Source organism: Microcaecilia unicolor, chromosome 13 (genome assembly GCF_901765095.1).
Source record: "Microcaecilia unicolor chromosome 13, aMicUni1.1, whole genome shotgun sequence".
In the NCBI taxonomy this organism is placed as follows: domain Eukaryota; kingdom Metazoa; phylum Chordata; class Amphibia; order Gymnophiona; family Siphonopidae; genus Microcaecilia; species Microcaecilia unicolor.
Window position 1 is genome coordinate 86,368,611 of NC_044043.1, and position 26,803 is coordinate 86,395,413.

At 44.8% G+C, this 26,803-nt stretch overlaps 1 protein-coding gene across 1 annotated transcript in view; it reads left to right on the plus strand.

The window, feature by feature from the left end:
* CAMTA1 (calmodulin binding transcription activator 1) overlaps positions 1-26,803 on the plus strand; it is a 2,140,984-nt gene that overhangs the window by 1,756,250 nt on the left and 357,931 nt on the right. The window contains exon 6 of the mRNA XM_030186102.1: positions 12,776-12,929. Coding sequence (XP_030041962.1) covers positions 12,776-12,929 — 154 coding nt within the window. The remainder of the gene's footprint in view (positions 1-12,775; positions 12,930-26,803) is intronic.

Here is a 26,803-nt window from a genome sequence, read left to right on the forward strand (position 1 = left end):
AAGTAACTCATAGGAATTGTGAGGTAGTCCTTCATCTTTTCCCCTTCCGTCTCCTGTTTGCATCAAACTGGAGAAGACACATTTTATTTTATGTTGTAATTTATTCACGTGGGATCTGTTTTTGCTGTTATGTGTCTTATGTTATAAACTGACATGTGCAGTTTAGTGGAGTACTTTTCAAATGAGATGGATTCTTTTTTGTTGTTGTTGTTAATCTTTTTCTCTTCTGCCCTTGAACAAAAATGCTTATTTCTCCCTGTTTTCACATTGCAAATGATCAGAAAAAAAGACGGCCTCTTATGTAAGTTGGAGGTGATTTTGCAAAATAGGTACTAACAGTTACACACTGATTGCTGATAGTAACATAGTAGATGACGGCAGAAAAAGACCTGCACGGTCCATCCAGTCTGCCCAACAAGACAAACTCATATGTGCTACTTTTTGTGTATATCTTACCTTGATTTGTACCTGTCATTTTCAGGGCACAGACCGTACAAGTCTGCCCAGCACTATCCCTGCCTCCCACCACCAGCTCTGGCACAGACCGTATAAGTCTGCCCAGCACTAGCCCCGCTTCCCAACCACCAGCCCCGCCTCCCACCACCGGCTCTGGCACAGACCGTATATGTCTGCCCAGCACTATCCCTGCCTCCCACCACCAGCTCTGGCACAGACCGTATAAGTCTGCCCAGCACTAGCCCCGCTTCCCAACCACCAGCTCCGCCTCCCACCACCAGCTCTGTCACCCAATCTCGGCTAAGCTCCTGAGGATCCATTTCTTCTGAACAGGATTCCTTCTTGTTTATCACACGCAAGTTTGAATTCCGTTACCGTTTTCCTCTCCACCACCTCCCGCGGGAGGGCATTCCAAGCATCCACCACTCTCTCCGTGAAAAAATACTTCCTGACATTTTTTTTGAGTCTGCGCCCCTTCAATCTCATTTCATGTAATTGTTCAGAATGATGGCAGGTATGCACATAGGAGCCAACTTTTCAAAATGATTGGGGGTACTGAATTTTTTTTTTTTTACAGGTGGTGCGTTCCCCCCCGCCCTCTCCCCCTCCCCTGTCCCCCCTCCCCCTCCCTCCGAGTTTCAGGCCCCTCCTCCCTCCCAGTTCCAGTCCCTCCCAGTTCCAGGCACCCCTCCTTCCCCTCTCTCTATCCTTTCCCTCCCTCCCTCCCTTCGAGTTCAGGTCTCCCTCCCTTCGAGTTCCAGGGCCCCCCCTCCCTTTGAGTTCCATGGCCCCACTCCCTCCGAGTTCCAGGGTCCCCCTTCCGAGTTCCAGGGTCGTCCTCCTTCCCTCCGAGTTCCAGGGACCCCCTCCCTCCGAGTTCCAGGGTCCCTCCGAATTCCAAGGCCCCCCCTCCTGAGTTCCAAGGCCCCCCCTCCTCCCTCCCTTCGAGTTCCAGGCCCCCTCCCTCCGAATTTTAAAAGTCATCTTACCTCATCGGGGTTACGGTGGCAGCAGCGGTGAAAAGCGTGCAGGCTCGGCGCTTAGTCCAGTCTTTCCTTCTCTCTCTCTCAGCTCTGGTCCCGCGGGGAAGACTGAACTAAACACAGAGCTTGCACGTTTTTCACCGCTGCTGCCACTGTAACCCCGACGAGGTAAGATGATGACTTTTAAAATTCGGAGGGAGGAGGCCTGGAACTCGAAGGGAGGGAGGGAGGAGGGACGAAGGGAACTTCCGGTGGGTGAAATATTGGGAGTGCTCAAGCACCCACAGTACCCACGGAGTCAGCACCTATGGATAAGCACATATGTACATAACTGTCAAAATTCCACCCAAGCACTAATCTGTATATATGTGTATAACTTCTATAGCATGTATTGGACAGGTGAATATTCATGTGGGCAGGACTCTCACATATGCACATTCCCCCAGATTCTATATAGTGTGCCTAGAGATGCGTGCCGAAATCCAGATGGATTCTATAACAACAAGCTTTACAAGCTAATCAGTGTTGATAGCAGCACTTAACAAGCAATAATGAGCACTAATTGGCAATAATTAGAATTTAAGCGCACAACTCACACTGCGCCTAACTTCATGTCATGACCGCCTTGTTCTTGTACCTTTTCTATGGAAAATGCTACCATCCTGGACTCTGCCTGCAGGGTGAATGTTATCACTGCTCTGTCAATGCAATTTGAGCTTCAATGCAGGAGTTCGCCTGTACAGTCAGTGGTATGAGAGTGTGTGCCAGAACGCATGGTCGTTAATTATACACGGGACATATTTGAAGCCTCCTGTTGAACATTAGTTTGCACCATTCCAGATTTTACTAGAAGCTGAATTAGCTGAACAGGTAAACGACCTAATACTTTACCAGTGGAGTGGAGGAGTAGCCTACTGGTTAGAGCACCGGTCTTGATATCCAGAGGTGGCCAGTTCAAATCCCGCTGCTGCTCCTTGTGATCTTGGGCAGGTCACTTAACCCTCCATTGCCTCAGGTACAAACTTAGATTGTGATCCCTCCTGGGACAGAGAAATATCCAATGTACCTGAATGTAACTCACCTTGAGCTACTACTGAAAAAGGTGTGAGCAGAATCCAAATAAATAAATAAACTTTAAAAAAAAAACAATTCTTAAGCCTGACAAACTAGTACGTTGACTCAGGGGCGTAGCCAGACTTCGGCGGGAGGGGGGTCCAGAGCCCTAGGTGAGGGGGCACATTTTAGCCCCCCCCCTGCCATTGCCAACACCCCCCCTCCCCGCCGCCAGCACCACCACCAACAACCTTGATGACCCCCTCTACCCGCCTGCCGTCGCCTACCTTTGCTGGGGAGACCCCAACCCCCGCCAGCCGAGGTCCTCTTCTTCCATCGTTCTGTTTCTGAGTCTGACATCCTGCATGACGTCAGACTCACAGAAACAGAACAAAGCCTTGCGATCTGTAGGGCTTCGTTCTGTTTGTGTGAGTCTGACGTCATGCAGGACGTCAGACTCAGAAACAAAATGAAGGAAGAAGACTTCAGCTGGCGGGGGTTGGGGGTCCCCTGCCAGCAAAGGTAGCATACGGCGATGGCGGGTTGGTGGCAGGAGGGGGGGTTGAGAGGGTCGGCGACAGGGGGGTCCAGGGCCAAATCTATGGGGGCCCAGGCCCCCAGTGGCCCCATAGTAGCTACTCCCCTGCGTTGACTGTTTGAAATTGGAGTCTTAAACTCTAGAATTAGAGGACATGAAATGAAAATGCAAGGAGATAACCTTAAAATCAACATGGTGGTGCGTGTCTGGAATGCCATCCCAGTGGAGGTGGTTGGGACAAATGCAGCGACTGAATTCATAAAGGTGTGGAATAAACACAGAGGATCCATATCTGGAAAAAAGATGAGATCAAAGCAAAACAAATGACACTGAGGGGTGGGGTGTGCACAGTGAAGCACCCCTAGAATTACCCCCTTATAGACATCCTGATGCCAGGCAGTAAGAGCCTGTTCTATAATGACGTTTGGGAGCACAGATTCCATTCTGGAATACTAGTGTAACTCCTTATATATAGGCACCCACAGTTATACCACTCATAGACCTGGTGTTAATGTGGGAGTCCAAAGTGACTGTATTCTGTAGTGACTTAGCTTAGCAGAGTTTAAAAAGGGGTTAGACTGTTTCCTAAAGGACGTCCATAAACCACTACTAAATGGACTTGGGAAAAATCCACAATTCCAGGAATAACATGTATAGAATGTTTGTACGTTTGGGAAGCTCGCCAGGTGCCCTTGGCCTGGATTGGCCGCTGTCGTGGACAGGATGCTGGGCTCGAGGGACCCTTGGTCTTTTCCCAGTGTGGCATTACTTATGTACTTATGACTAAATGGCAGCCTCTTCCCATGTCCCTCCCCCCATGTAAATGATAAGAATTATTAGGAAAACAAAAATGAGAATGTCATAATGCCTTTGTGTCGCTCCATGGTACGACCATACTTCAAATATTCCCTGGGATTCTATATATCACGCCTCAGGGGCGGACTGACAGTGGTCTGGGCCCCCGGGCAGTAAAGGTCATTGGGCCCTCCCCCCCCCCCCCCCCCCATCCGCACACCGTCGCCATGCTGCCCTCCCCAGTCCTATCTTGAAGGAGAGAGCTTTTAAACTTGAAACCACAGGAACATTCCAACTGCATAAACTCTCCATCAACAGATGCAATCTTTAACCAAGATGTACTTCTGATATTCCCCAGGGAACTCCTGTATGCTTCTTCCTTAAGGTATATTTTACAAGATACTCTGAAACAGGATTATTTGCACTTTGTACATCTCCAGTCTGCGCCTATCCCCGAAGACGGTGTTCCAAGGGCTGTGCTTCTTTCTATGTTTCAGGTTCAGACCCTCCTGGTCTGACCTCCACCCAGGGTGATCTTTGTGTTGGCCTACCCTAGTCTTCAGATGGGCACTCCCTGGCTCATATCCCACACTTCTGGGCTGCGTCTCTTCACTGCCCACCCAGAGTTGTCCTTCACAGTTACTGCTTTTCCAAGTTGCAATTCTCCTTGTCCTTAGCCAATGGATTCACTTCTTTTTTATATGGGATTCCCCTTCTCCTTCTTCGGGTCATTTGGCAGGGGCTTGCAGGCAACCAAAGACCCAAGGCAACAAAACCCAACAGAAAACAAAATTAAAAAAGAAAGAAAGAATGAAAGACCCTCCTATAGGGCAAACACTTAACTGTATCTTCTCCTTGTCCCTTCCCTCCCCCCCCCCCCCCCCACCCACCTTATCACTCTTCCTTTCAGTGAACTTTCTCTCTGCATTTTATTCCAAAGCTACTCCCCTCGAGCTGGGCTTCCTCCCCCACCCCCCCAGGGACCTGCCAGTCACCCCCCCCCCCCCCCCCCCACAGCGATTCTCTACAGGGATTCACTATCTTAGTAATCCCCAACTAACAGCGGTATTGTCACATACCTGAGGCATCAAGGTTGGCGCCAAGCCTTCTCCCCTCAAACGAACTGTATACTTCCCTTCTGACTTCCACACTTTAGCGTGCCTACACTTTCGACACGCCTACACGTTAGCATGCCTGCACTTTGGGCACACCTACTCTGTTGTCAGACGCTTTCACTTTAAAACCAGGAACTTCTCCCTACTTTATTGCCTCAGCTACAACCTTCTTGGTGTCTGGTACGTTTATCTGTCTGACCTGACTACTGCCTGGACCAGACCACTGCTGGATCGCTGGCTGACCTGACTACTGCTTGGGCCTGACCTGAATACTGCCTGGACCTGACCTCGGCTGGATCGCTGCCTGACCTGAATGCTGCCTGGACCTGACCTCTGCTGGATCGCTGTCTGACCTGACTACTGCCTGGACCTGACCGCTGCTGGATCGCTGCCTGACCTGAATGCTGCCTGGACCTGACCTCTGCTGGATCGCTGCCTGACCTGAATTCTGCCTGGACCTGACCTCGGCTGGATCGCTGCCTGACCTGAATGCTGCCTGGACCTGACCTCTGCTGGATCGCTGTCTGACCTGACTACTGCCTGGACCTGACCGCTGCTGGATCGCTGCCTGACCACACTACTGCCTGGAACCGGCTATTGCTGGAGCGCCACTTGCCTTGACCACTGCCTGGTACTGACTTCTGCTCAGCTCTGTCTTCACCTCCTTCTGTCTGAGCCGACTCCTCTTCCTCGCCCGACTTCCTAAGTCCTGTTGACCACCTGAACCCAGGGGCTCAACCGCTGTGAAACGGTGGTTGCCTCAGGTGAAGCATTGGGTTTCTGACTGCTGGTCCTTTGATCAGCACAAGGGCTCACTTTTACTCCTAACATTGTGACAGGTATACACCAAGAACGACACACCCTCGGGATACACACCACTGACATAAGATAGGTGGCAATATTAGTCAGCGTAAAGCTGTTACAGGTCTTCAGACATTTGAATTTGGCAGTACGCTTTATAAGGCACGTTTACTACAATTTTGATTCACTTTTACTCTTTCTGTGTTTACAGTGATTTATGCAGCATTAGTTCAAAAATTACAGTTAATTCAGCCTCTTTGGTAATTTTTAATTACCCTCTTCAGAGTGCTGTAATTATGTCCCGTTGACTCAAATTTTATTGTTGTAAATACTAAGAGAATGCTTCCCTTTGCCAAATGAAATGGCAGAGTGTACAGATATTCCCCAGCCCCGCAGTTCCCATGGATACCTCGCTATGCTAAAACCGTAAAACTGAAAATCAGATTTCATTCCCCACAGCTCTCTACTTCTGTATTCGCAGAACTTGGTAACTAGGTTAGTGTTCTTAAAAATAAGTTATGGGTCCGTAAATTTAAAAATCATGCATATGTTTGTTTCTTTTATTTTTTTTTATTTATTGTAACTCTCAAGCTGTGGATTTCATGACACCCACAATGAACATGCATGAGATAACCTTGCATATAAGGAATCTTGAATGTATGCAAATATGTTTCATTCATACCCTGAAAACCTGCCTGGATGTGGGGTCCTGAGAAGAGATTTAGACAGTGCATTTTGTCTAGCAAAAAAGGTGCCGGTACTCAAATGCCAGGCCACCCTTCAGGGGTGGACTGATCATTGAGGGATTCACCCCTCAATAGCCAGGACCCCTGCAACCAGTCATAGAATCTATGACGATTTTAAAGGTATGCAGTGGAGGGGGTGATGTTTGAGAGACCATATGGCATGCAAGTGAGAGAGGGACAGACCAAATCACTTGCGGAGTACTTCTGCCCACCCATCTTGGGCCCAGGCCCACCCAAAATTGGGTGTCTGGCTACGCCCCTGGTCAGAGGGGGCAGGATGCATAGCTCCTTCAACAGCACAGGAATGTGAAGATTTTGTGGCCCACTGAGAAGAAGGAGCTGTGATAGCATTGGAGATTTGAGAGGAGAACATGCTGGACAAGGGGTGGGAAGGGGAAGGAGACAGGAAGATGCCAGAACTGGTGAGGGTGGGGTGTGTGTCAGAGGAGGAATGGGAGATGCTGAACTTGGTGGGGGGAAGGTGAGGGAGAAGTAAGAAGCTGGACCTAGAGGGGAAGAGGGAGGAGAAAAGAGTGCGCCAGGAGAGGGAGGAAAAGGAAGCAGGAGTATTCTGGGAGGGGAGAAAAAAGAGAGAGTATCTGGGAGAGGTAGGGTGGAAAGAGAGAATGTGCCAAATTGGGGGGTGGGGAGACAGAAGGGAGAGGTGGAAGGGAAGAAAAAGAAGATGTGTCAAGAGGAAGGAGGGGAAGAGAGAGAGAGTGAGGGGGAGAGGAAGGGAAGGAGAAGAAGAAGAAGATGAAAGACAGAAATAAGATTGGAAGTTTGGGGAAATAAAAGAAAGAGAAAAGGTGAAGGGAAAAGAAATGGCAAGAGGAGAGGGAGAGGAGAAAGGGAGAAGAAGGAGTGGGAAGGGGAAAGGTGGTACAGAGGAGAGAAGCAAGTAGGGATGGTTAGAGGAAGAGTTGAGGGAAACAATATGAAATTTATGGAGAGGTGAGGAAGGGAGAGTGAGTGAGTGGGGAGGAAGAATTGATTAGTATGAGACAGACAGGAGCAAGGGGTGAATGAGAAAGAAGGAGGGGGAGGAGAAGAGAGTGAGAGCCAATGTTGGGAAATGGAGGACGAGAAAGCCGATTCCAGTATGAATGAGATGTGTCCGTTCCATTGCTGGAGCTCCCTACCCTTTGCTCCCTCCCCCTCCCCCCAAACCAAGCAGAAGAGCTACGCCAGTGTGCTACAGGATTTGATATTTTGCAGCAGGAACTGAATTCACAGTGTTTTACCTGCTGCGTGTGAATAATCTTGGCTACTTAGCTTGATTCTTTAGCAAATAAGTTGGACAGTTTGCGAATGGGCAGAAAGCCAAGAGTCATCAGTAGATGCAGCCAACAGACCATCACCTTTTCTGCAGGCTTCAAGTCTCATTAGTAAGAGCAAAGTCAGAGCTAAAAATACTTTTACCACTACTCATAATAGGGTTAACTTCCATAGTTTAAAGGAAAATGCCATTACAAGCCATATTCATGACTGCGGGACCATTAGAAAATTACATACTGTATCTGTGAGTGTTCAGTTACTCACAGTGAAATGCGTTGGCTGCCTTGGTGTAATTCCCAGTGTCTAATATGTGAAAACACCTTCACATTTAGCACTGATTGACATTGTTGGAAAAACTCAGCAAAAAGTTCAAAGGTTCAATGAACATTGGAACTTAGATTTCTTCTATGGTTTGCTCCTATAGAATAACGTTTCTCAGGCTGGTACTGGAGTATCCCGTTGCCTGTCTAATTTTCAGGATATCCACAATGAATATGCTTAAGATAGATTTACATGCAGTGCCTTCATTGCATGCAAAGCTATCTCATGCATGCACACATCTTGATCTGGGCATCTCAATTCCAGTTTCTAAGTTTTGTTTAGAGAGGTGTGGTAGCCGTGTTAGTCCACTTTTAAAAGGTAATCAATAGAAATAAAACAAAATAAAACATGGAAAAGAAAATAAGATGATACCTTTCTTATTGGACATAACTTAATACATTTCTTGATTAGCTTTCAAAGGTTGCCCTTCTTCGTCAGATCGGAAATAAGCAAATGTTGGTAGATGACAGTATATATAAGTGAAACATCAAAGCATTTCAGTGACAGTCTAACAGGATGGGGGTGGATAGATGAGAGACAGGAAGAGTCCGGTGGATGAGGGACAGGGAGATATGCATGTCACGGCTGTGGGGCAGCACTTTACAAAACCAGAACACTGGATTTCATGGTAAGAATCCTGAAAGGGAACTTTAAAACAATACAGGAACGTAAGACCTTTGAAGTCAGAATGATTACATATTTTGACACCCACCAGACAGGACTTAACAAAGATCTGGGTTTTCTAGCCCATTATAAACCATAAAATTGTACTGCTTTGTCACCCTCCTGTCTCCATGCGTATCTCCCTGTCCCTCATCCACCCGACTCTTCCTGTCTCTCACCTATCCACCCCATCCTGTTAGACTATCACTGAAATGATTTGATGTTTCACTTATATATATACTGTCATCTACCAACATTTGCTTATTTCCGATCTGACAAAGAAGGGCAACCTTCGAAAGCTAATCAAGAAATGTATTAAGTTATGTCCAATAAAAAAGGTATCATCTTATTTTCCTTTCCATGTTTTATTTTGTTTGATTTCTATAGATTCTACATGGAATGTTGCTATTCCACTAGCAACATTCCATGTAGAAGTTGGCCCTTGCAGATCACCAATGTGGCCGCGCAGGCTTCTGCTTCTGTGAGTCTGACGTCCTGCACGTACGTGCAGGACGTCAGACTCACAGAAACAGAAGCCTGCGCAGCTTTCTACATGGAATGTTGCTAGTGGAATTTGCCGATAACTCTTAGGAGAGGAGTATTTAGATGCTCGTTTTTAAAAATATATATATATCTTATATATATTGTTTTGAAGAGAGGAGACCAGAGAGATTTGTTTCCTGTTATTTCCCTTGGAACATATATTCTAAACTACATCATTCAAGGTTATAAAGACCCCTGAAGCAGGCCATTGTGCCGAAACACGGCCGTGTCGGGTCGCTGTTATGTACATATAATTTTTTAAGTGAATAAATATAAAACAGTTGGTATCCTCATCCATTCTCCTCACTTTTTTGTTTCATCAGCTAGTGGAATAGCAACATTCCATGTAGAATCTCCAATAGTAGCAACATTCCATGTAGAATCTCCAATGGTATCTATTTTACTGTCATAGTAATGCTTGAATGTTTTCACTTATATACACTGTCAGCTAGCACATTTGCTTATTTCCGATCTGACGAAGAAGGGCAACCTTCGAAAGCTAATCAAGAAATGTATTAAGTTATGTCCAATAAAAAAGGTATCATCTTATTTTCTTTTCCATGTTTTATTTTGTTTTATTTCTATTGATAATGTTTGTTTAAAATGGGGCTGAAAACATGTAGGTCCCCTATTGATCTTCAGTGGCCCTATACCGATAGTGCAGCCATAAATCTCACTAAATACCCTATTTTACCAGAGTCTATAGTCCTTTGCACGGGGAAATGGCTTCTGAATAATGACCCCGTACTGGAAAAGTGCCGCTCGGCCTTTGGATTAGTAGACAAGTGCTGGGGCACAGACACTTTCTCAACTCCAGTGAGTGCTGCAATGGATAGAAATTTGACAAATCAGAATATTCTCTCTGTAATTTTCTTTTGTACATTTAGATTTTCTGTTTCCCTTCCTATCCCTATGGAAACACAACGATTAGCTAGAAAATGCACTTGAAAAGCAGTTGAAAACTAACTAAAAATATCTGCAGAAGTCATCCGCTGGATCTTTAAAAGGATATACTAAATAAAATCTATTTCAGATAAGCTTTGCAAACTGATTTTGCCATTACTCTAAAGTATTGTGATGCTTGCATTAACTTGAAAGAGAAGTTGCAGTCTGCCTTTGGTAAGAAGTACACACAACTCAATGAAACCATTCTACGGTAAAAAAAAAATATGGATCTACCCTGATGTTACTAGAGCTACGCAGGAGAGGAGAAGGCAGTTTTTGTTGTTGAGGGACGAAGTGAGAGAGATGGGTGCAACATTTTTGTTAGCCTATCCCTGTAAATGTGTTGTAAAATATATGGGTAATCAGTACATTTTCTATGATTCTAATCAACTGCAGATTTTCGTAGATAGGAAAAGCTTGAATAAGGAATAATGGTATAAAGATATAACAAGGTAATATCAGAAGTTAAGCCACTAAAATGGACATTTTTGTCCTTTGTTTGAGGATTTCTTTTTTGTTTCTTTATTTCTAATCACTCCCCCCCATTTCTGTACATATATTGTGGTCTAAGAAAGAGAGCTATTGTTACCTTTGGAGCCGAATTAGGTTCAAGATTGTTTTATGTTAATTTTTCTCTGTGTTTCAACAAGTATGATCTTTTTTGCAACTTGTATAAATGATTAAAGTTAATAAAAAAAAAAAAAGAAATACACACAAAGGTTCCATTGTAGTGATATCCTGCTTCCGCAGCATGGCTTTCAATTCCTTCAAACTAACCACAAATGCACCGCCTCTATTTTTATTTGTCGCATTTGTGCCCCACATTTTCCCACCTATTTGCAGGCTCAATGTGGCTTACATAGTAACCGTCAAAGGCGTTTGCCCAGTCGGTTGATAACAAGTACAAGGTTGAAAAATGATTGTATGAGGTATATGTGGAGGGTCGGGGGGGATGAAGATTGTGTGTTGTCCAGTACGGTCAAAGGCATGTTGTGTTGCCGGGTGAAGAGGTTTATGTGGGGTCGTTGGGGTAGGCCTTTTTGAAGAGGTTGGCTTTTAGTGATTTCCTGAAGTTCAGGTGGTCGCGGATTGTTTTCAGGGCTTTTGGGAGGCCATTCCATAGTTGTGCGCTTATGTAGGAGAAGCCGGCTGCGTAAGTTGTTTTGTATTTCAGTCCTTTGCAATTTGGGTAGTGTAGGTTTAGGTAGGATCTTGACAGTCTGACTTTGTTTCTTATTGGTAGATCAATAAGGTCTGTCATGTATCCTGGGACAATGCCGTATATGATTTTGTGCACAAAGGTGCAGATTTTGAAGATGATCCGTTCTTTGATTGGGAGCCAATGCAACTGTGTATTCTGGAAGCAAGAAGTTTGCTTGATTGTAAAGCCTATCTGGCAAAAATACTATATCAAATAAAGGTTCACATACCTTTCACAATAGCCCACTGGCGTAGCTATGTGGGGCCACAGGGGCCTGGGCCCCCGCAACCAAATTTCCTGTGGGCCCCTGGTTTTGCTGGCGGGGGTCCCCAAACTCCTCCAGCTGAAGTGTTGTCCAGCGCTGGTGGACAACATGGTGACCTTCATGGTGCCTGACACACACCTACTTCATTCGACCACAATTCAACCTTGTGTTTGTTATTCAACCGACTGGCGAACGCCTTTCCGGTACTATGTAAGCCACATTGAGCCTGCAAATGGAGTGGCCTAGTGGTTAGGGTGGTGGACTTTGGTCCTGGGGAATTGAGGAACTGAGTTCAATTCCCAGCATAGGCAGCTCCTTGTGACTCTGGGCAAGTCACTTAACCCTCCATTGCCCCATGTAAGCTGCATTGAGCCTGCCATGAGTGGGAAAGCGCAGGGTACAAATGTAACAAAAATAAAATAGATACTATTGGAGATTCTACATGGAATGTTGCTATTCCACTAGCAACATTCCATGTAGAAGGCTGCGCAGGCTTCTGTTTCTGTGAGTCGTGCAGGACGTCAGACTCACAGAAGCAGAAGCCTGCGCGGCCACATTGGTGATCTGCAAGGGCCGACTTCTACATGGAATGTTGCTAGTGGAATAGCAACATTCCATGTAGAATCTCAAATAGTAGCAACAGTGGAGGAGTGGCCTAGTGGTTAGGGTGGTGGACTTTGGTCCTGGGGAACTGAGTTCAATTCCGACTTCAGGCACAGGCAGCTCCTTGTGACTCTGGGCAAGTCACTTAACTCTCCATTGCCCCATGTAAGCCGCATTGAGCCTGCCATGAGTGGGAAAGCGCAGGGTACAAATGTAACAAAAAAAAATAGGTGGGAAAATGTGGGGTACAAATGTAATAAATAAGCAAGAGTGTAAAAAGACGCTATCCAAGATGAAAAGCATTGCAGACATGTCCTACTGTCTGTAGATAATTATATATTTTTTATTTATTGTATTTTCAGAACTCGATCCCTGAGGCGACTGTGCAGTTTACAATTTCTATTACAGGTACTTATATATATTTCTCAGTTAGGCTCGTGATACTCATCGTTGCTTCTGTTTTGTTTAGAATCCAGACATTGTATTGGTGCATTATCTGAATGTACCAGCCATTGAGGACTGTGGAAAGCCATGCGGCCCAATCCTGTGTTCCATCAACACCGACAAGAAGGAATGGGCGAAATGGACAAAAGAGGAGCTCATTGGACAGCTGAAACCCATGTGTGAGTACCCAGTCTCCGTCTCCAGCTGAACGGTTTTATTATTTCAAGTCTGGTGAAGGCACTGTTTGCAGTGGGAGTAGAACTTCATGCCACATCCATGATACTTTGACTCAGTTTGGTTGAGTTGCCATACTCTGTCATCAGCGGAGTTTAGCATGAATACCGTGTTTCCCCGAAAATAGGACCTACCCCGAAAATAAGACCTACCGGGGTTTTCCTGCAAATTTAAAATATAAGACATCCCCCCAAAAGTAAGACCTACCAAACTTTTTTTTTAAGCAGGGCCGTCGAGAGCCACCCGAGGTCGCCCCCCCCCCCCACCTAGGTTGGTCACCCCCCTCCCACCCGAGGTCGCCAGGCCCCCCCTCTGTCGTTCCCGGAACTAACCTGAAGCTCCTTTCACCTTCGCAAGTTCGGATTCGAAGCAGCAGGGCAGACCTCTCCTTCCTTCCGTGTCCCGCCCTCGCCTGACGTAACGTAACGTCAGGCGAGGGCGGGACATGGAAGGAAGGAGAGGTCTGCCCTGCTGCGCTGCTGCTTGCTGCTCCGAATCCGAACTTGCGAAGGTGAAAGGAGCTTCAGGTTAGTTCCGGGAGCGACGGAGGGGGGGGGGTCCCGTCGACCTGGGGTGGGGAGGGCGCGACCGATGTTTCCCAGAAAATAAGACATCCCCCCGAAAATAAGACCTAGCGTGTTTTGGAGAGGAAAAATAAATATAAGACAGTGTCTTATTTTCGGGGAAACACGGTATGAGTTCATATGGCACGTTTTCACAGCGGGAAGCTCCGTACTGTGATTCCTTGCTCCCGGATGGAAGTTTATAAGTGTTGTTTGAGCTTCAGCTCAAGTGATTGACACCTATACTTTGAATTGACCCCTGATGCAGGCGTTGTTCCACACCCATATTGAGTTCCACGCCCGTGTTGGGTTCTCACTAAAACGCGCTTGTACCAGTCTTGAAAGCCCTTTATGCTATTTTTTGGGGGGGATTGTTCGTGCTGTGTACTTTGACCCTCTCCGTTGTGTGCTGTTCACAAATATGTCCACAGTTTGTGTGGTTGTGTTTGCACCAGGAGGGTTATGTTGTCATAGGGGCAAGAATAAACTACATTAACTGCATCTTTATTAATGGAATGTAGAAGTATTGCTTCAGATCAATGGCGAAACAGAGCTACTAATTGGGATTTAACTGGATAAATACAGTGGGCTGATATTTAGCCAGCAGAAGGCAGCCTGCATAAGTGCCATAGTTAGCGCTGATATTGGCTATGCAATGCCAGGCTGTTTCCGGTGACCGGCATTGAATATCCAGTTTCATTTTTGGGCCGTTGGAACTTACCAGTTAAGTTGATATTCAGCGTTAACCAGTTAAGTTCCTAGTGGTTAAAGATTTCTATTTATGCGGTCCTATTTAACTGCTTAACTCAATGCTGGATATCGGCGCTAACCGCCAGTTAGCTGTTATGCGCTAACCGTGAATATTCAGCGGAGATAACCATCTCCCTCATGCTGAATATTAGTGGTTAGCCAGCTAAACGCCATTTAATCAGTCAGGAGCTGTTCCCTGGCTGGTTAAATAGCAGTGAATATCGGGAGGCGGAGGGGGGGGGGGCATTATTATTTGTCTTCCAGTGCTGTGCAGTAGCATTCTTATCTTTATGATTGATTTATTTGTATTTATTTTCTTTTTCTCACATAACCAGCCTATAACTTAGGCAGTTCAGAATAGATAAAACTTACATAACCATAATAAAAAACAAACATGAAAACAGCATAAAAAAAAAACAACAACAGCAGCAATGAAACACCAGCTCCATCTCCAGCTGACACAATCACGCAATTGAGAATGCCTACACAAGAAGATGAGTTTACAAAAGTTTTTTTAAACCGTGCCACCCCATTACGTTTCTTCCCCATTTATTCCAAATCAGCGGACCTGCGACAGAAACGCTGCTGCTCTAGGTTCAGCATCACTCATCAAAATTGTCTTCTCAACAGACAACTGCATTTCTGCCTCACATCTCAAACTTCAATTTGGACGGTACAGAGAAACCACCTGGGACAAATACTAGGGACCTTTTGCATAAGCCAACTGATGAAACAAAACCACTGTATACTGAATCTGAAACTCCAGTGCAATTGCTGTGATTCCAGTTCAATGTGTGCAAATCCAGACCCCTTCCTCCAAACAGTCAACCTAACTACCTTTGTATTGGTCCATGGTGCGACCGCACCTCGAATATTGTTTTTCTCCACTCAACGTGTAATTAAACTCTAGAATTCATTGCCAGAGAATGTGGTAAAAGCGGTTAGTTTAGCAAGGTTTAAAAAGGGTCTGGACGGCTTCCTAAGGAAAGTCCATAGACCATTATTAATTTGACTTGGGGAAAATCCACTGCTTATTTCTGGGGTAAGCAGCATAAAATGTATTGAGCTTTTTTGGGATTTTGCCAGGTATTTGTGACCTGGATTGGCTACTGTTGGAAACAGGATGCTGGGCTTGATGGACCTCTGGTCTGTCCCAGTGTGGCAATACTTATGTACTTATGCATTTTGAATAACTTGTATAGCCTTAACTTGAGACACATGAATTTCCAAAAACAAGGCATTACAATAATTAACTTTAGACAAAATCATATTCTGTACCATAAATCTAAAATCATACCTGGACAATACAGTCTTCAACTTGCTCAACACTCGGGTTTGAAAGAAGGAAGATTTAATCACCATAGTAACTGTTCTTGCACAGTAAGTCTCGCATCCAACATCACACCTAACAGTTTCATACTCCTCCGCACAGGTAAAGTAATATTTCCAACAGATGATAACAGCTCTCAAAGAAATTCCAGCACTGGACCTCTCTGATACTGTCATCCAGCAGTGATGGCAGCTTCCAGGTGACATATCAAAGTGCCCCGTTTTGGACCCAATTCTATATATGGTGCCTAAAATTAACACGCGTTAAGCAATCATGCCTAAGCATATTCTAAATACCACCTATAGATTTACACGTGGTATTTAGAATATGCTTACTAAATACCACGTGTAAATCTATAGGTGGTATTTAGAATATGCTTAGGCCTAGTTCATGTGACTAAATCTGCATGTGTCTATATACGCCAACAAAAAAACTGGCATAAATCCCTGCACATAGATTTATGCATACCAGGGGCGTAGCCAGACTTCGGCGGGACGGGGGGTCCAGAGCCCGAGGTGAGGGGGCACATTTTAGCCCCGCTGCCCCCCCCCACCGCTGCCGTCACCAACAACTTTGACCCCCCCCCCCGCCGACGAACCTCTCAACCCCCCCTCCCGCCGCCAACCCTCCCCCACCGTCACCTACCCTTGATGGTGGGGGACCCCAACCCCCGCCAGCCGAGGTCCTCTTCTTCCGGCACAAGGCTTCGTTCTAGAAACAGAACGAAGCGTTCCGTTGGAAGAAGAGCACCATGGCTGGCGGGGGTTGGGGTCCCCCACCAGCAAAGGTAGCGGACGGTGACTGCAGGGGAGGGTTGGCGGCGGGAGGGGGGTCGAGAGGGTCATTGGCAGGAGGGTCCAGGGCCAAATCTACGGGGGCCCAGGCCCCCGTAGCTACGCCACTGATGCGCACTGACCCATATTTTATAACAACACATATAGGTTTTGGAACACCCACAAAATACCCATTTCCACACCCCCTTACCATGCCCCTTTTTGCCTGTGCGCATTAAAATTTATATGCAGTAAATTACAGAATATTCTTAGCAATATACATGCCTAAATTCTAATTTTTGTCGATTAATGCTCATTAATGCTTCTTAAGAGCTGTTAACAGCGCTTAACAGCTTATTAAAACAGTTAATTTATGTGCGTAGTAGATTTATATGCAGAACCGCACATAACTCCAGCAAGGTTGCCAGCTGGAAAAAATTTTCCCAGCCCAAAACCAGCCGTAAACCCGCCCAAAAACCGCCCGCAGCCAACCCCCGTCTCCCACGTCACCGAACCCTGCCCCCGCGTCACCTAACCCCGCCTCCCGTGTCACTAGCCCCGCACCTGATGTCACCCCTGACGTCAACCCCGCCCCTGAAAGGCTTCTATTGGACCAAATTGGACCAATAGAAGCCCCGGCAGCGGGAAAACCGGCCAATCGGCAGCCGCGAAAACCCACCCAATCCCACACCGCGGCCGCTCGAAAACCCACCCAAATCCCCGCAACCCATGTGATTAGAAAATTCCCCGCAGCAGTTTCCGAAAAGCTGCCCAATTGGGCGGCTTAACCGCAACCCTGGCAAGTTTGAACTCCAGGCACACTATATAGAATCCGGGGGGTTTTGCTTGAAACTGGAAAACCAAAATTTCCCGTTGGGAGTATTTCATTGGGATTTTCCTGTTATAAGTGAAATTCAGAAGCTCTAAATCACAATAAATACAAAGAACAGGTTGTGTTTGTTTTATAAACATTTTTTTAAATTAATTTTTCCCTTCTGGACCCCATGTGTATTTTTCATCGAGTTACACCACTTCCTCTTATCTCATACACTCTGGGTTGCACTTAACACAGATCAGTTCATACAGATTTGTCCAATGCTGGTTGTACCCCTCACTTGAGGTCTATAAGATAATGAGTGGAATGGAAGGGGTCGATGTGGACAAGGGGGCATGTGATGAAGCTGCTGTGTGGTAAATTTAAAACGAATCAGAGGAAAGTTTTCTTCACTCAACGCGTAGTTAAACTCTGGAATTCGCTGCCGGAAAAGGTGGTTAAGGCGGTTAACTTAGCGGACTTCAAAAAAGGGGTGGACGGCTTCCTGGAGGAAAAAGCCATAGAATGTTATTGAATGGACGAGGGAATAATACAGTATTTCTAGGATGGGCGGGACAAATTGCTTGTTCTTTTGGCCGCTGTCGGTGGCAGGTTGCTGGGCTCGATGGACCCTTGGTCTGTCCCAGCATGGCGATGCTTATGTACTTATGGAGAAGATGTCCTATCCTGCTTTATTTCATCAAAAAATTGGAACTATGACCCTATGAATGCAATAGATGCCTCTGTGGGTTGATCCAGGTAAAGTGGCAATATTCTGTATAGTATATTTTCAGTGGCAGTGATATCTTAAGGCGTCTTTTACTAAGGCACCCACGCTGAAATTGTGGGCACGTTAAATGTTAGAGACCCACATAGGAATGCATTGGCATCTCTAACGTTTAGCGCGCCCACCATTTTAGCATGTGCCAAAAACGTGAGCACGCCTTAGTGAAAGACCTTCTTAATCTTTTCGACAAAGCTGGACTTTCCAACGGTGCTTGGAACGTAAACCCAGAAAAGAAGATGTGTCCTCACTGAGAAACATGCAGGTAATATTCAGAGGGACTTCTGTGTTTAGCAGTGACTGCTATCAGTATAGTTTAATGAGTTTAGTTTAATAAAACTTTGATATAACGCTTGGCCAATGAGATCTCAGCGGTGTACAATTATAATCAATAAAAACAGGAAAAGAAAGGAATTACAACATAAGATAGGAAAGACAGGAATCCCTAAGAGATACATATAGGACTAGATTCTATATATGATGCCTAAAAGATTATCTACAGTGAAGTCCCAGGTTACACGATTGACCTGATGAATCTCCCAACCAGAAATAGTACCAGTTCATCACGGACTTACCTGAATCTCCACTACCCAAATTGCAAAGGGCTTAAATGCAAGACAACCCATGCGTCCAACTTCTCTTACATAAGCACACGACTGTGGAACGCACTGCCACTATGATCACCTAAAATTCAGAAAATCATTAAAGACTCATCTGTTCGGAAAGGCATACCCGACTGACCCAACTTAAATGCCTCAACTCTGCAACACTTCACTACCAAAGATCATATTGGACATTATCAAACCCTCCTTACCTTTAACCCCACGTGCCTGAATCTTATCTTCCCTATTCCACCATAACATTTTTTGTACTTGTCCCCTACTGGACTTGGCGATTGCCTTTACGGTACTATGTAAGCCACATTGAGCCTGCAAATAGGTGGGAAAATGTGGGATACAAATGTAACTAACAAACAAATAAATAAATAAATTTGTGCTGAAAAAACCCACACTTAGTGATATTCTATAAACGTCGCCTAAAGTTAGGTGCAGAGGCAACAGGTGGGAAATAGCCCACCACCAATATATCATCCGCGTACACATAAACACAGCAAATTGCTGAATTACCTGCACCAAAGGAGTCAAGAACAAATTAAACAACACAGAGGACAGAGCAGAACCCCGAGGCATCCCACAAGGCATCTCACGACCAGTAGAACATTCATCTCCAGCCTGCACCATAAACAAATGATTCTGGAGAGAAGACTTGAAAACCAGCCGAAAATGTGACCAGTCAACCCAATGTCTATCAGCTGCTTCAAATGCAATTGATGATCCAACACATCAAAGACAGCTGTAATATTCAAAGAAACAGCCAAGGCTACCCTACCCTTATCCAACTGAGCCCGAACGTCACTGAACAGCAAAGCCAAAGGAGCAAATGGCAAAAAACAAGATTAGGCTCAAGTCTGGAGTGGGCTTCGATGGCAACTCCAGCAGTTGGGAAATAGGACTGGTGCCGGGCAGACGTCTACATTCTGTACCCCAAAACTGGCAGGGGGAGACAGAGATTATGTATACAGTGTTTAATCATGAAGACGTGGAACCTGTGTAGAGTGTCAGAGTCAACTCTGGCCAACTTGAAGGACAGACTGATGGAATGTGCGGGTCTTTATCTACCGACAGTTACTATGTTACTATAGGCGCCACGGCCAGCATTTTAAAAAGTCAATGGCTGCCGTGGCCTGATAATTTAATGGTTTCCAAATGTGGGCAGAAAATTGTCTTTCATTTAATTTTGTTTCATTCAGGACACTTTTTTCGTACAATTTCTTTTATTTTATTATTCCTTTACATCGTTCCATTTCATTTGGTAACAGTGCTCGCGATTTTGTAATAGAGTGAGCTGTGCAATACGCAGGAAACAAAAGAACACATGTTACGACAGAAGAAAATGAAATTCTACAAAATAGCACATACATAATTCCACATGCTGGGAGGAATTCTATGAATGGCGCCGAAAAAAAGCATATGGCGGTACTCTATAAATTGTGCCTAAAGTTAGCGCTGTTTATAGAACAGTGCTTAAGCCCAGGGATCACGCCTATATTGAGGCGCATCCATTTGCACCAATGAAAACATGACACAAATGCCTGCACCTATAAATATAAGCGCGGAGACCCCTTATTCTATAATTCTGCGAGTAAGTGAAAACCGTGCAGCTGATCCGCCCATGGCCCTCCTATATCTGTGCCCCTGTTCCAACTCACGCGTAAAATTATGCGCGTACATGTTAATTGAATTTAATTAGTGGCAGTAATTGCTTGTTAAAAAGCCAATTGGTGCTAATTAGCTTATTCAATTAAAATACACAAGCAAATTGAGCACACACATCTTTTAGTGCTTTTTGTAGAATTAGTGGAATTAAGTGCAATTACTTATAAAAACAGATATTGTTTTCCCTTACAGTATAATTTTAAGTTGCCATCTTTCTTGTTGGCAACATCGGCTTGCCATTGCGGCTTTTTCTGTAGGCATCAGCAGTGGTTAATCTATTTCAATTGGAAACACTTCAGAGGTATTGCAATGTGTGAATTTTTACTGATAGATTCTTGGGAGTTCACTGCAGTGCCAAGGGCAGTATAGAGTAATCCCCCTGGCTTTTTCGTCTAGCAGCATATACCATAAGGCATTATTTTGTTTGTTTGTTTTTTTATCTATATTGCCACAGATACCATTATGTTTTATTTAAAAAATAAAAATGTTGGACAAGGGCAGGCACTGTAGAGGCAGAGCCAAGTCAAAGTTCTGCCGGAGGGACTGGCTCAAATCTGAATTGCTCACAATGGTGCGAAGGCCAAATCAGACAAGCAGAGATTACAGCGCTGTGAAAGGGATAATGCTGTAGCTTCCCATAACCCTGAAACCATTCGGTAGCTGTAGTGAGTGATGAGGGACCTTAGTTTAATCTTTTGGCCAATGCTGTCAAATCGGTCCTGTTTAATGGCTTCCTCTTTCTACGGCTCTTCCTGTTTATAGGCAAAGAACCAGACCAAATGCCAGGGTCTTCAGCCAGACGTAGCTTTGCTTGTTCAGTGGTAATAGGGAAAAATCATGAAGAAAGAAATGGAAAGGACAAAGGAAAAGGATAGAGGACTGCCAAATGGGCAATGTTTGAGTCTGGATCTGAGAATAGCTAGAAGACTATCCAAATATGATGGACTTGAAAGACTGTTATGTAAATGAGATGATTGCAGGTGATACAGTTTGGGCAGAGATCAGAGAATTAGGAACAGATGCTGCAGTATGAGAGGGGGATCATGTATGTGTATGGTCAAGGTGACTAACACAGATTCAAAGGAGGTTTGAACCATAGGATCCAACTTTTCAAAATTAATGGGGGTGCTAAACACAACAGAAATGATCTCTCCCTAGACAAAGTCAAGGAGTTTGTTTAATATTGGGGGTGCTCAAGCACCCAGAGCACCCACCTATGGTTTGGAGAAGTTCCTGGAGGAAAAGTCCATAAAATCATATCAGCTGGGTAGACTTGGGATAGCTATTGCTCATCCCTGGAATAGGCTGAAAAACATACCTACTTTTTGGGGCCTGTTAAAATCTTATGACCCAGACTAGCCATGTTGGAGTCAAGATGTTGAGCTCAATGGACCTTGGAGTGACTCAGCATGGCTTTTCATATGTTCTTAATATCTAGAAAGACTATTTACAATTTTGGACTTTTGTTCCACTATTTACAATTTTGGACTTTTGTTCCACCTTTCCAGATGATGCTGAAGGTGACTTGACTTATAGCATTAATCAAATTCAGTTATGATACACCCTGCTCCACAGAACTTCCAAATTATGTAGACACCTGAGGCAGCTGGAGATAAAGTGATTTGCCTAAGGTCACAAAAAAGCATTAGTGGGAGAGATGGGATTCAAACTCTGATATCGCTTGTCCTAAGCTCATTATTTTAACCATTAGACCAACCACATCTGTATGTGTGCACCTACTCCTCTCTCAGTGCCTGGGTAAGAGAGAGTAGAATTGTAGCTATGATATGCTTGTTCCAAGGATGTGTCATGCAAAGCAGTGGTTATCACCAAATCAGTGAGAAGTGAGGATCAACAGTGGTTGAAGATATCTGCTCTAACAGGTTAGCACTGAAGTGTTAAACCATGTAAAGAAGTATTAAGCATTCTTAAGGTGTTTTGATAAAGCTTAGAGCATTGCTTATGCCATTTGAAATAATATTTATAGACCCCCCCACCCCCGTATAATGCAGCTCGATATAGTGCAGAATCACTCATAACACGATCAAATCTGCTTCTAAATTTCCCCACAATGCTCCGCTGATGAATTGTGAAAGTAAATTTAGAAAGGAGTAGTTCAGATGTTGTTAATACTAGGTCCACTCTGCGCTCAGATTTGGACAGGAGCTTGATCCTGAAAAGATATTTTCAGGAAAAAAGATGTTTCTTGTTGTTGTGCTAACATTTCCATTTTCCCTGCTGGATCCAGGGCTACTCGGCTCAGGCGCAAGGCTTTTTTGGCCTTGAAGTGGCACTGGGTACATCTTTTTTTTCTTAAGTTTCCATGTAAATATATTATTACTTTTCAGGGGAAAGAATTTATTTGGGGGGATTCTACGCAGTTGGAGAAATTTCTTAAAGGACATGAGAAATCGATTTTTTTTGCTTAGGGCAAATGTAACGGAAGTATGTAGAGACAGGACATAGTTTTGGACTAGGATTTTTGTGAACTCTTTGGGCCCTGTTTACTAAGCTGCGCTATAGGTGTGCTAACATTTTTAGCACGCGCTAGAAATTAGTATGTGCTAATGCTATAGACACCCATAGGGATATATGGGTGTATCTAGCATTAGCACGTGCTAAAATCTCTAGCGTACCTTAGTAAACAGGTCCCTTTGTTTCTCTTGATGTGAGCTAGAGGAAGCTTTGATATTTAGGGCCCTGTTTACTGAGCCATGCTGTAGGCGCACTAGCATTTTTGGCACGCACTACAAATTAGCGCGTGCTAATGCTAGAGACACCCATATATTTCTATGGATGTCTCTAGCGTTAGCATGCACTAAAAGCGCTAGTGCACCTTAGTAAACAGGGCCCTTTGTTTCTCTTGATGTGAGCTAGGGGAAGCTGTTTACTGAGCCACGCTTAAGGCGCACTAGCATTTTTAGCACACGCTACAAATTAGCGCATGCTAATGCTAGAGACACCCATTTATTCCTATGGATGTCTCTAGCGTTAGCGTGCACTAAAAATGCTAGCGCACCTTAGTAAACAGGGCCCTTAATTTTCTGTTTTAAGTTTTCTTGAGGTTTTTTTTGTCCTATTTTGTGCATTTTGACTTTATGTTTTAAAAAATGTATTTAAAAAAAAGAAAGAAAGGAGTTAGACCCCAGGTTTTTTTTTTTTTAGAAGGCAGGAAGGGCTCACCCGCTACTCGTGCAGTAATCGGGCAGCACACGGCAATGTGTCTACGCTGCCTGATTACCATAGGGCACACCTCCTCCCCACCCTAGAAAATAAAAACAATTTTCTAGCGTGGGAAACGGCGCACGGCAAAAGCAGGGCGCCATGTATAGAATCTCTTTCAAAAGAGTGCGCACTCTTTTCCTGATAGCATGAGCAGGCATGCACTGTTCACGTATGCGTGATAGTCCATTGCATGCAGAGGCACATGCAAAACACGAATTTGGGTATTTCATCTGCTCATTTTGGGGTTTTACTGACATGCAGTGACCTGTCATTGGAAACATCAGCTCGACTTTCAAGGCACGTTAAAAACCTCACAAAACATCACCATCATTGGTCCAAAGAACCCCCCCCCCCCACCACCACCACCACCACATTTTTCTACTATTTACTAATGTAAGTTCAATACACCCTATATTTTTTCTCTTATCTTTAACTGTGATCACATAAATATCTTTTAACATTCTTATATATGGCAGACTTGCAAATTTGCACTTATCTTTTTCTGATTTTACTATTGGTTAACTCGGTTTAATGGTACGTGCGCTGATGAGTACATTCAATTCTATATATGTGCAAGTATAATTTCCTCTTGTAGTTTGTCTTATCGGGTATTATAACTATCTTATTTAACTGGAGGAGAGACTTCAGATGCTCGGCTTTCACCCTTTGAATGCTTTCGAGATGGACGCCAGCGGAGCTTCCTCACTAGTCGAAAAATCTCCGGTACAGATAGTTGCTAGAGTTCTACTAGATTTCCTGTGTCTCATGTTTAGTGCAATACTAGCGCTCATATACAATTTTGGTGTTGTTTATAAGAGGGCACTTATCTCAGATGTGGCTCATACGTCTTGGTTCACTCTGCAGAGAGCCTCCGTTTTCGGTATCAGCTTCTTCAGGAATCAAACCATTAGCCATACAATTCCATGCCCTGCTCGTGGAGTCTTCTCCTATAGAGTGTTTATGTAACATAGTAACATAGTAAATGACGGCAGAAAAAGACCTGCATGGTCCATCCAGTCTGCCCAACAAGACAAACTCATATGTGCTACTTTTTGTGTATACCCTACTTTGATTTGTACCTGTCCTCTTCAGGGCACAGACCGTATAAGTCTGTCCAGCGCTATCCCCGCCTCCCAACCACCAGCCCCGCCTCCCACCACCGGCTCTGGCACAGACCGTATAAGTCTGCCCAGCACTATTCTCGCCTCCCACCACCGGCTGGCTCTGCCACCCAATCTCGGCTAAGCTCCTTAGGATCCATTCCTTCTGAACAGGATTCCTTTAGCCTATTTTATTCTATTTTATTTATGAGCACTAATATTGCACTAAATTTAAGGAGCTAGTAGATCTCTAACAACTCTCTATACTGGAGGTTTTTCGACTACTGAGGAAGTGGGAGCGCACTGTGTAAAAAATAAGCACCAGCTTGAGTAGGTTCTTAAAACCGCATAGGTGTCATTTTCATAGGAAGTCCATTTGGGGGAGCAGTTGCTCCCCTTGTGCCCCTCCCCCCAGCTAAGCCTCTGCCTTCCAGTTGAGGTGGTGAAGACAAAAACTGTATCTGAATTTAAGAAAGTTCAGGACAAGTACATCGGATCTCTAAGAGAGTGAAAGGGAGAATAGGTGACATAGATGGTCAGACTCGATAGACCTTATGGTCTTTACCTGTCTTCATTTTTCAATGTTTTTATATGTATATTTGGTGCCGGGCCATATCCAAATACCAGTGCTATGAATATCTGGGTATAACATGGCCACTGGCATTATCCAAATACCAGCAATATTCAGACTGCAACCCAGATAGTGTTAGGACAACATTTTGGTGCTACCACTAGGGATCATAGCTGCAATTTTGACCCTGAGCAGCCACAAAGCAGGAACCTTTCTCATCAACTACGTGACCAAGGATATTCCTGTTAAGTCCCAGGGGAGTCAGGCTGAGAAGTGGATCAGGTTGTGGGGGGGTCTTTGCTTGGAAAGGTATGTGTCTTAAGGGAAGAGTTGACTGATGGGAAGGATCTTGAAGGGGGCTTTTATTCTAGGGCATCTTGAGGGGGGGGACTTGATTGGGAGAGGATCTGGAGGGGAGCTTTGCTCTGAGGGAGAGGGTTTTGAGGAGAGGACAACTCAGGAGGGGTCTGGAGGGGAGTTATTGCTTCAAGGGTGTCTGAGTTGTGAGTATGGAGGGAAGCTTATTGTTTGGGAGGTGCTTGAATGTGGGGGAGGAATTTTGATTGGGAGGATTCAGCTGCATGCTTTTTTATTTCAGATTAGCACAGGGGCATGAGGCCCAAAAAAAGCACCATTTGTTGCTTCACAGTGAGTGAAGCAAGAGGGGTCAGGGATAGCTCATGTCTCTATGGGCTTTTGTAGACATTGAATGAAGTAGGCAGATGTGGGGCCTGGGAAGAATGGGAGATGGGTTGTTGAGCATTCAGTCCAAGTTTTGAGTCTTGGGGGAAGCTAATGGGTATGTGGCTTCTACTCTGATCTGATTCTAGCAGGGAGGTAGTAGACCAAGGGGGGAGGGGGGAGGGGGGTCACAGTGGCCTCTTTATTCATTGGTGCAATGTTGATGTAGCAGAGATGCAGCTGCACTACCACTGCCACTAGTGTACATGCATAAAGGGCAAAGAAAGCTGTTTTAAATTTTCACTGGTGACAAATATACAAGTAGCACCATCGACTGAAATTGTAGAAACTATACAGAAACTACACCAGCTATTTGACTGAGAAGGGCGACGAAAATGATAAAGGGGATGGGATGACTTATGAGGAAAGGCTGAAGTGTCTAGGGCTCTTCAGCTTGGAGAAGAGAAGGTTGAGGGGAAATATGATAGAGGTCTATAAAATAATGAGTGGAGTGGAACGGGTAGACGTGAACCGTTTGTTTACTCTTTCCAAAAATACTAGGACTAATGGGGCATGCGATGAAGCTACAGAGTAGTAAATTTAATACGAATCGGAGAAAATGTTTCTTCATTCAACATGTAATTAAATTCTAGAATTCTTTGCCAGAGAATGTGGTAAAGGCGGTTAGCTTAGCGGGGTTTTAAAAGGGTCTGGACGGCTTCCTAAAGGAAAAGTCCATAGACCATTATTAAATTGACTTGGGAAAATCCACTGGTTATTTCTGGATAAGCATCATAAAATGTATTGAGCTTTTCTGGGATCTTGCCAGGTGTTTGTGACTTGGATTGGCCACTGTTGGAAACAGGATACTGGGCTTGATGGACCTTTGGTCTGTCCCAGCGTGGCAATACTTATGTACTTATGTCAGCATTTGGATGTGTAAGTTACATGG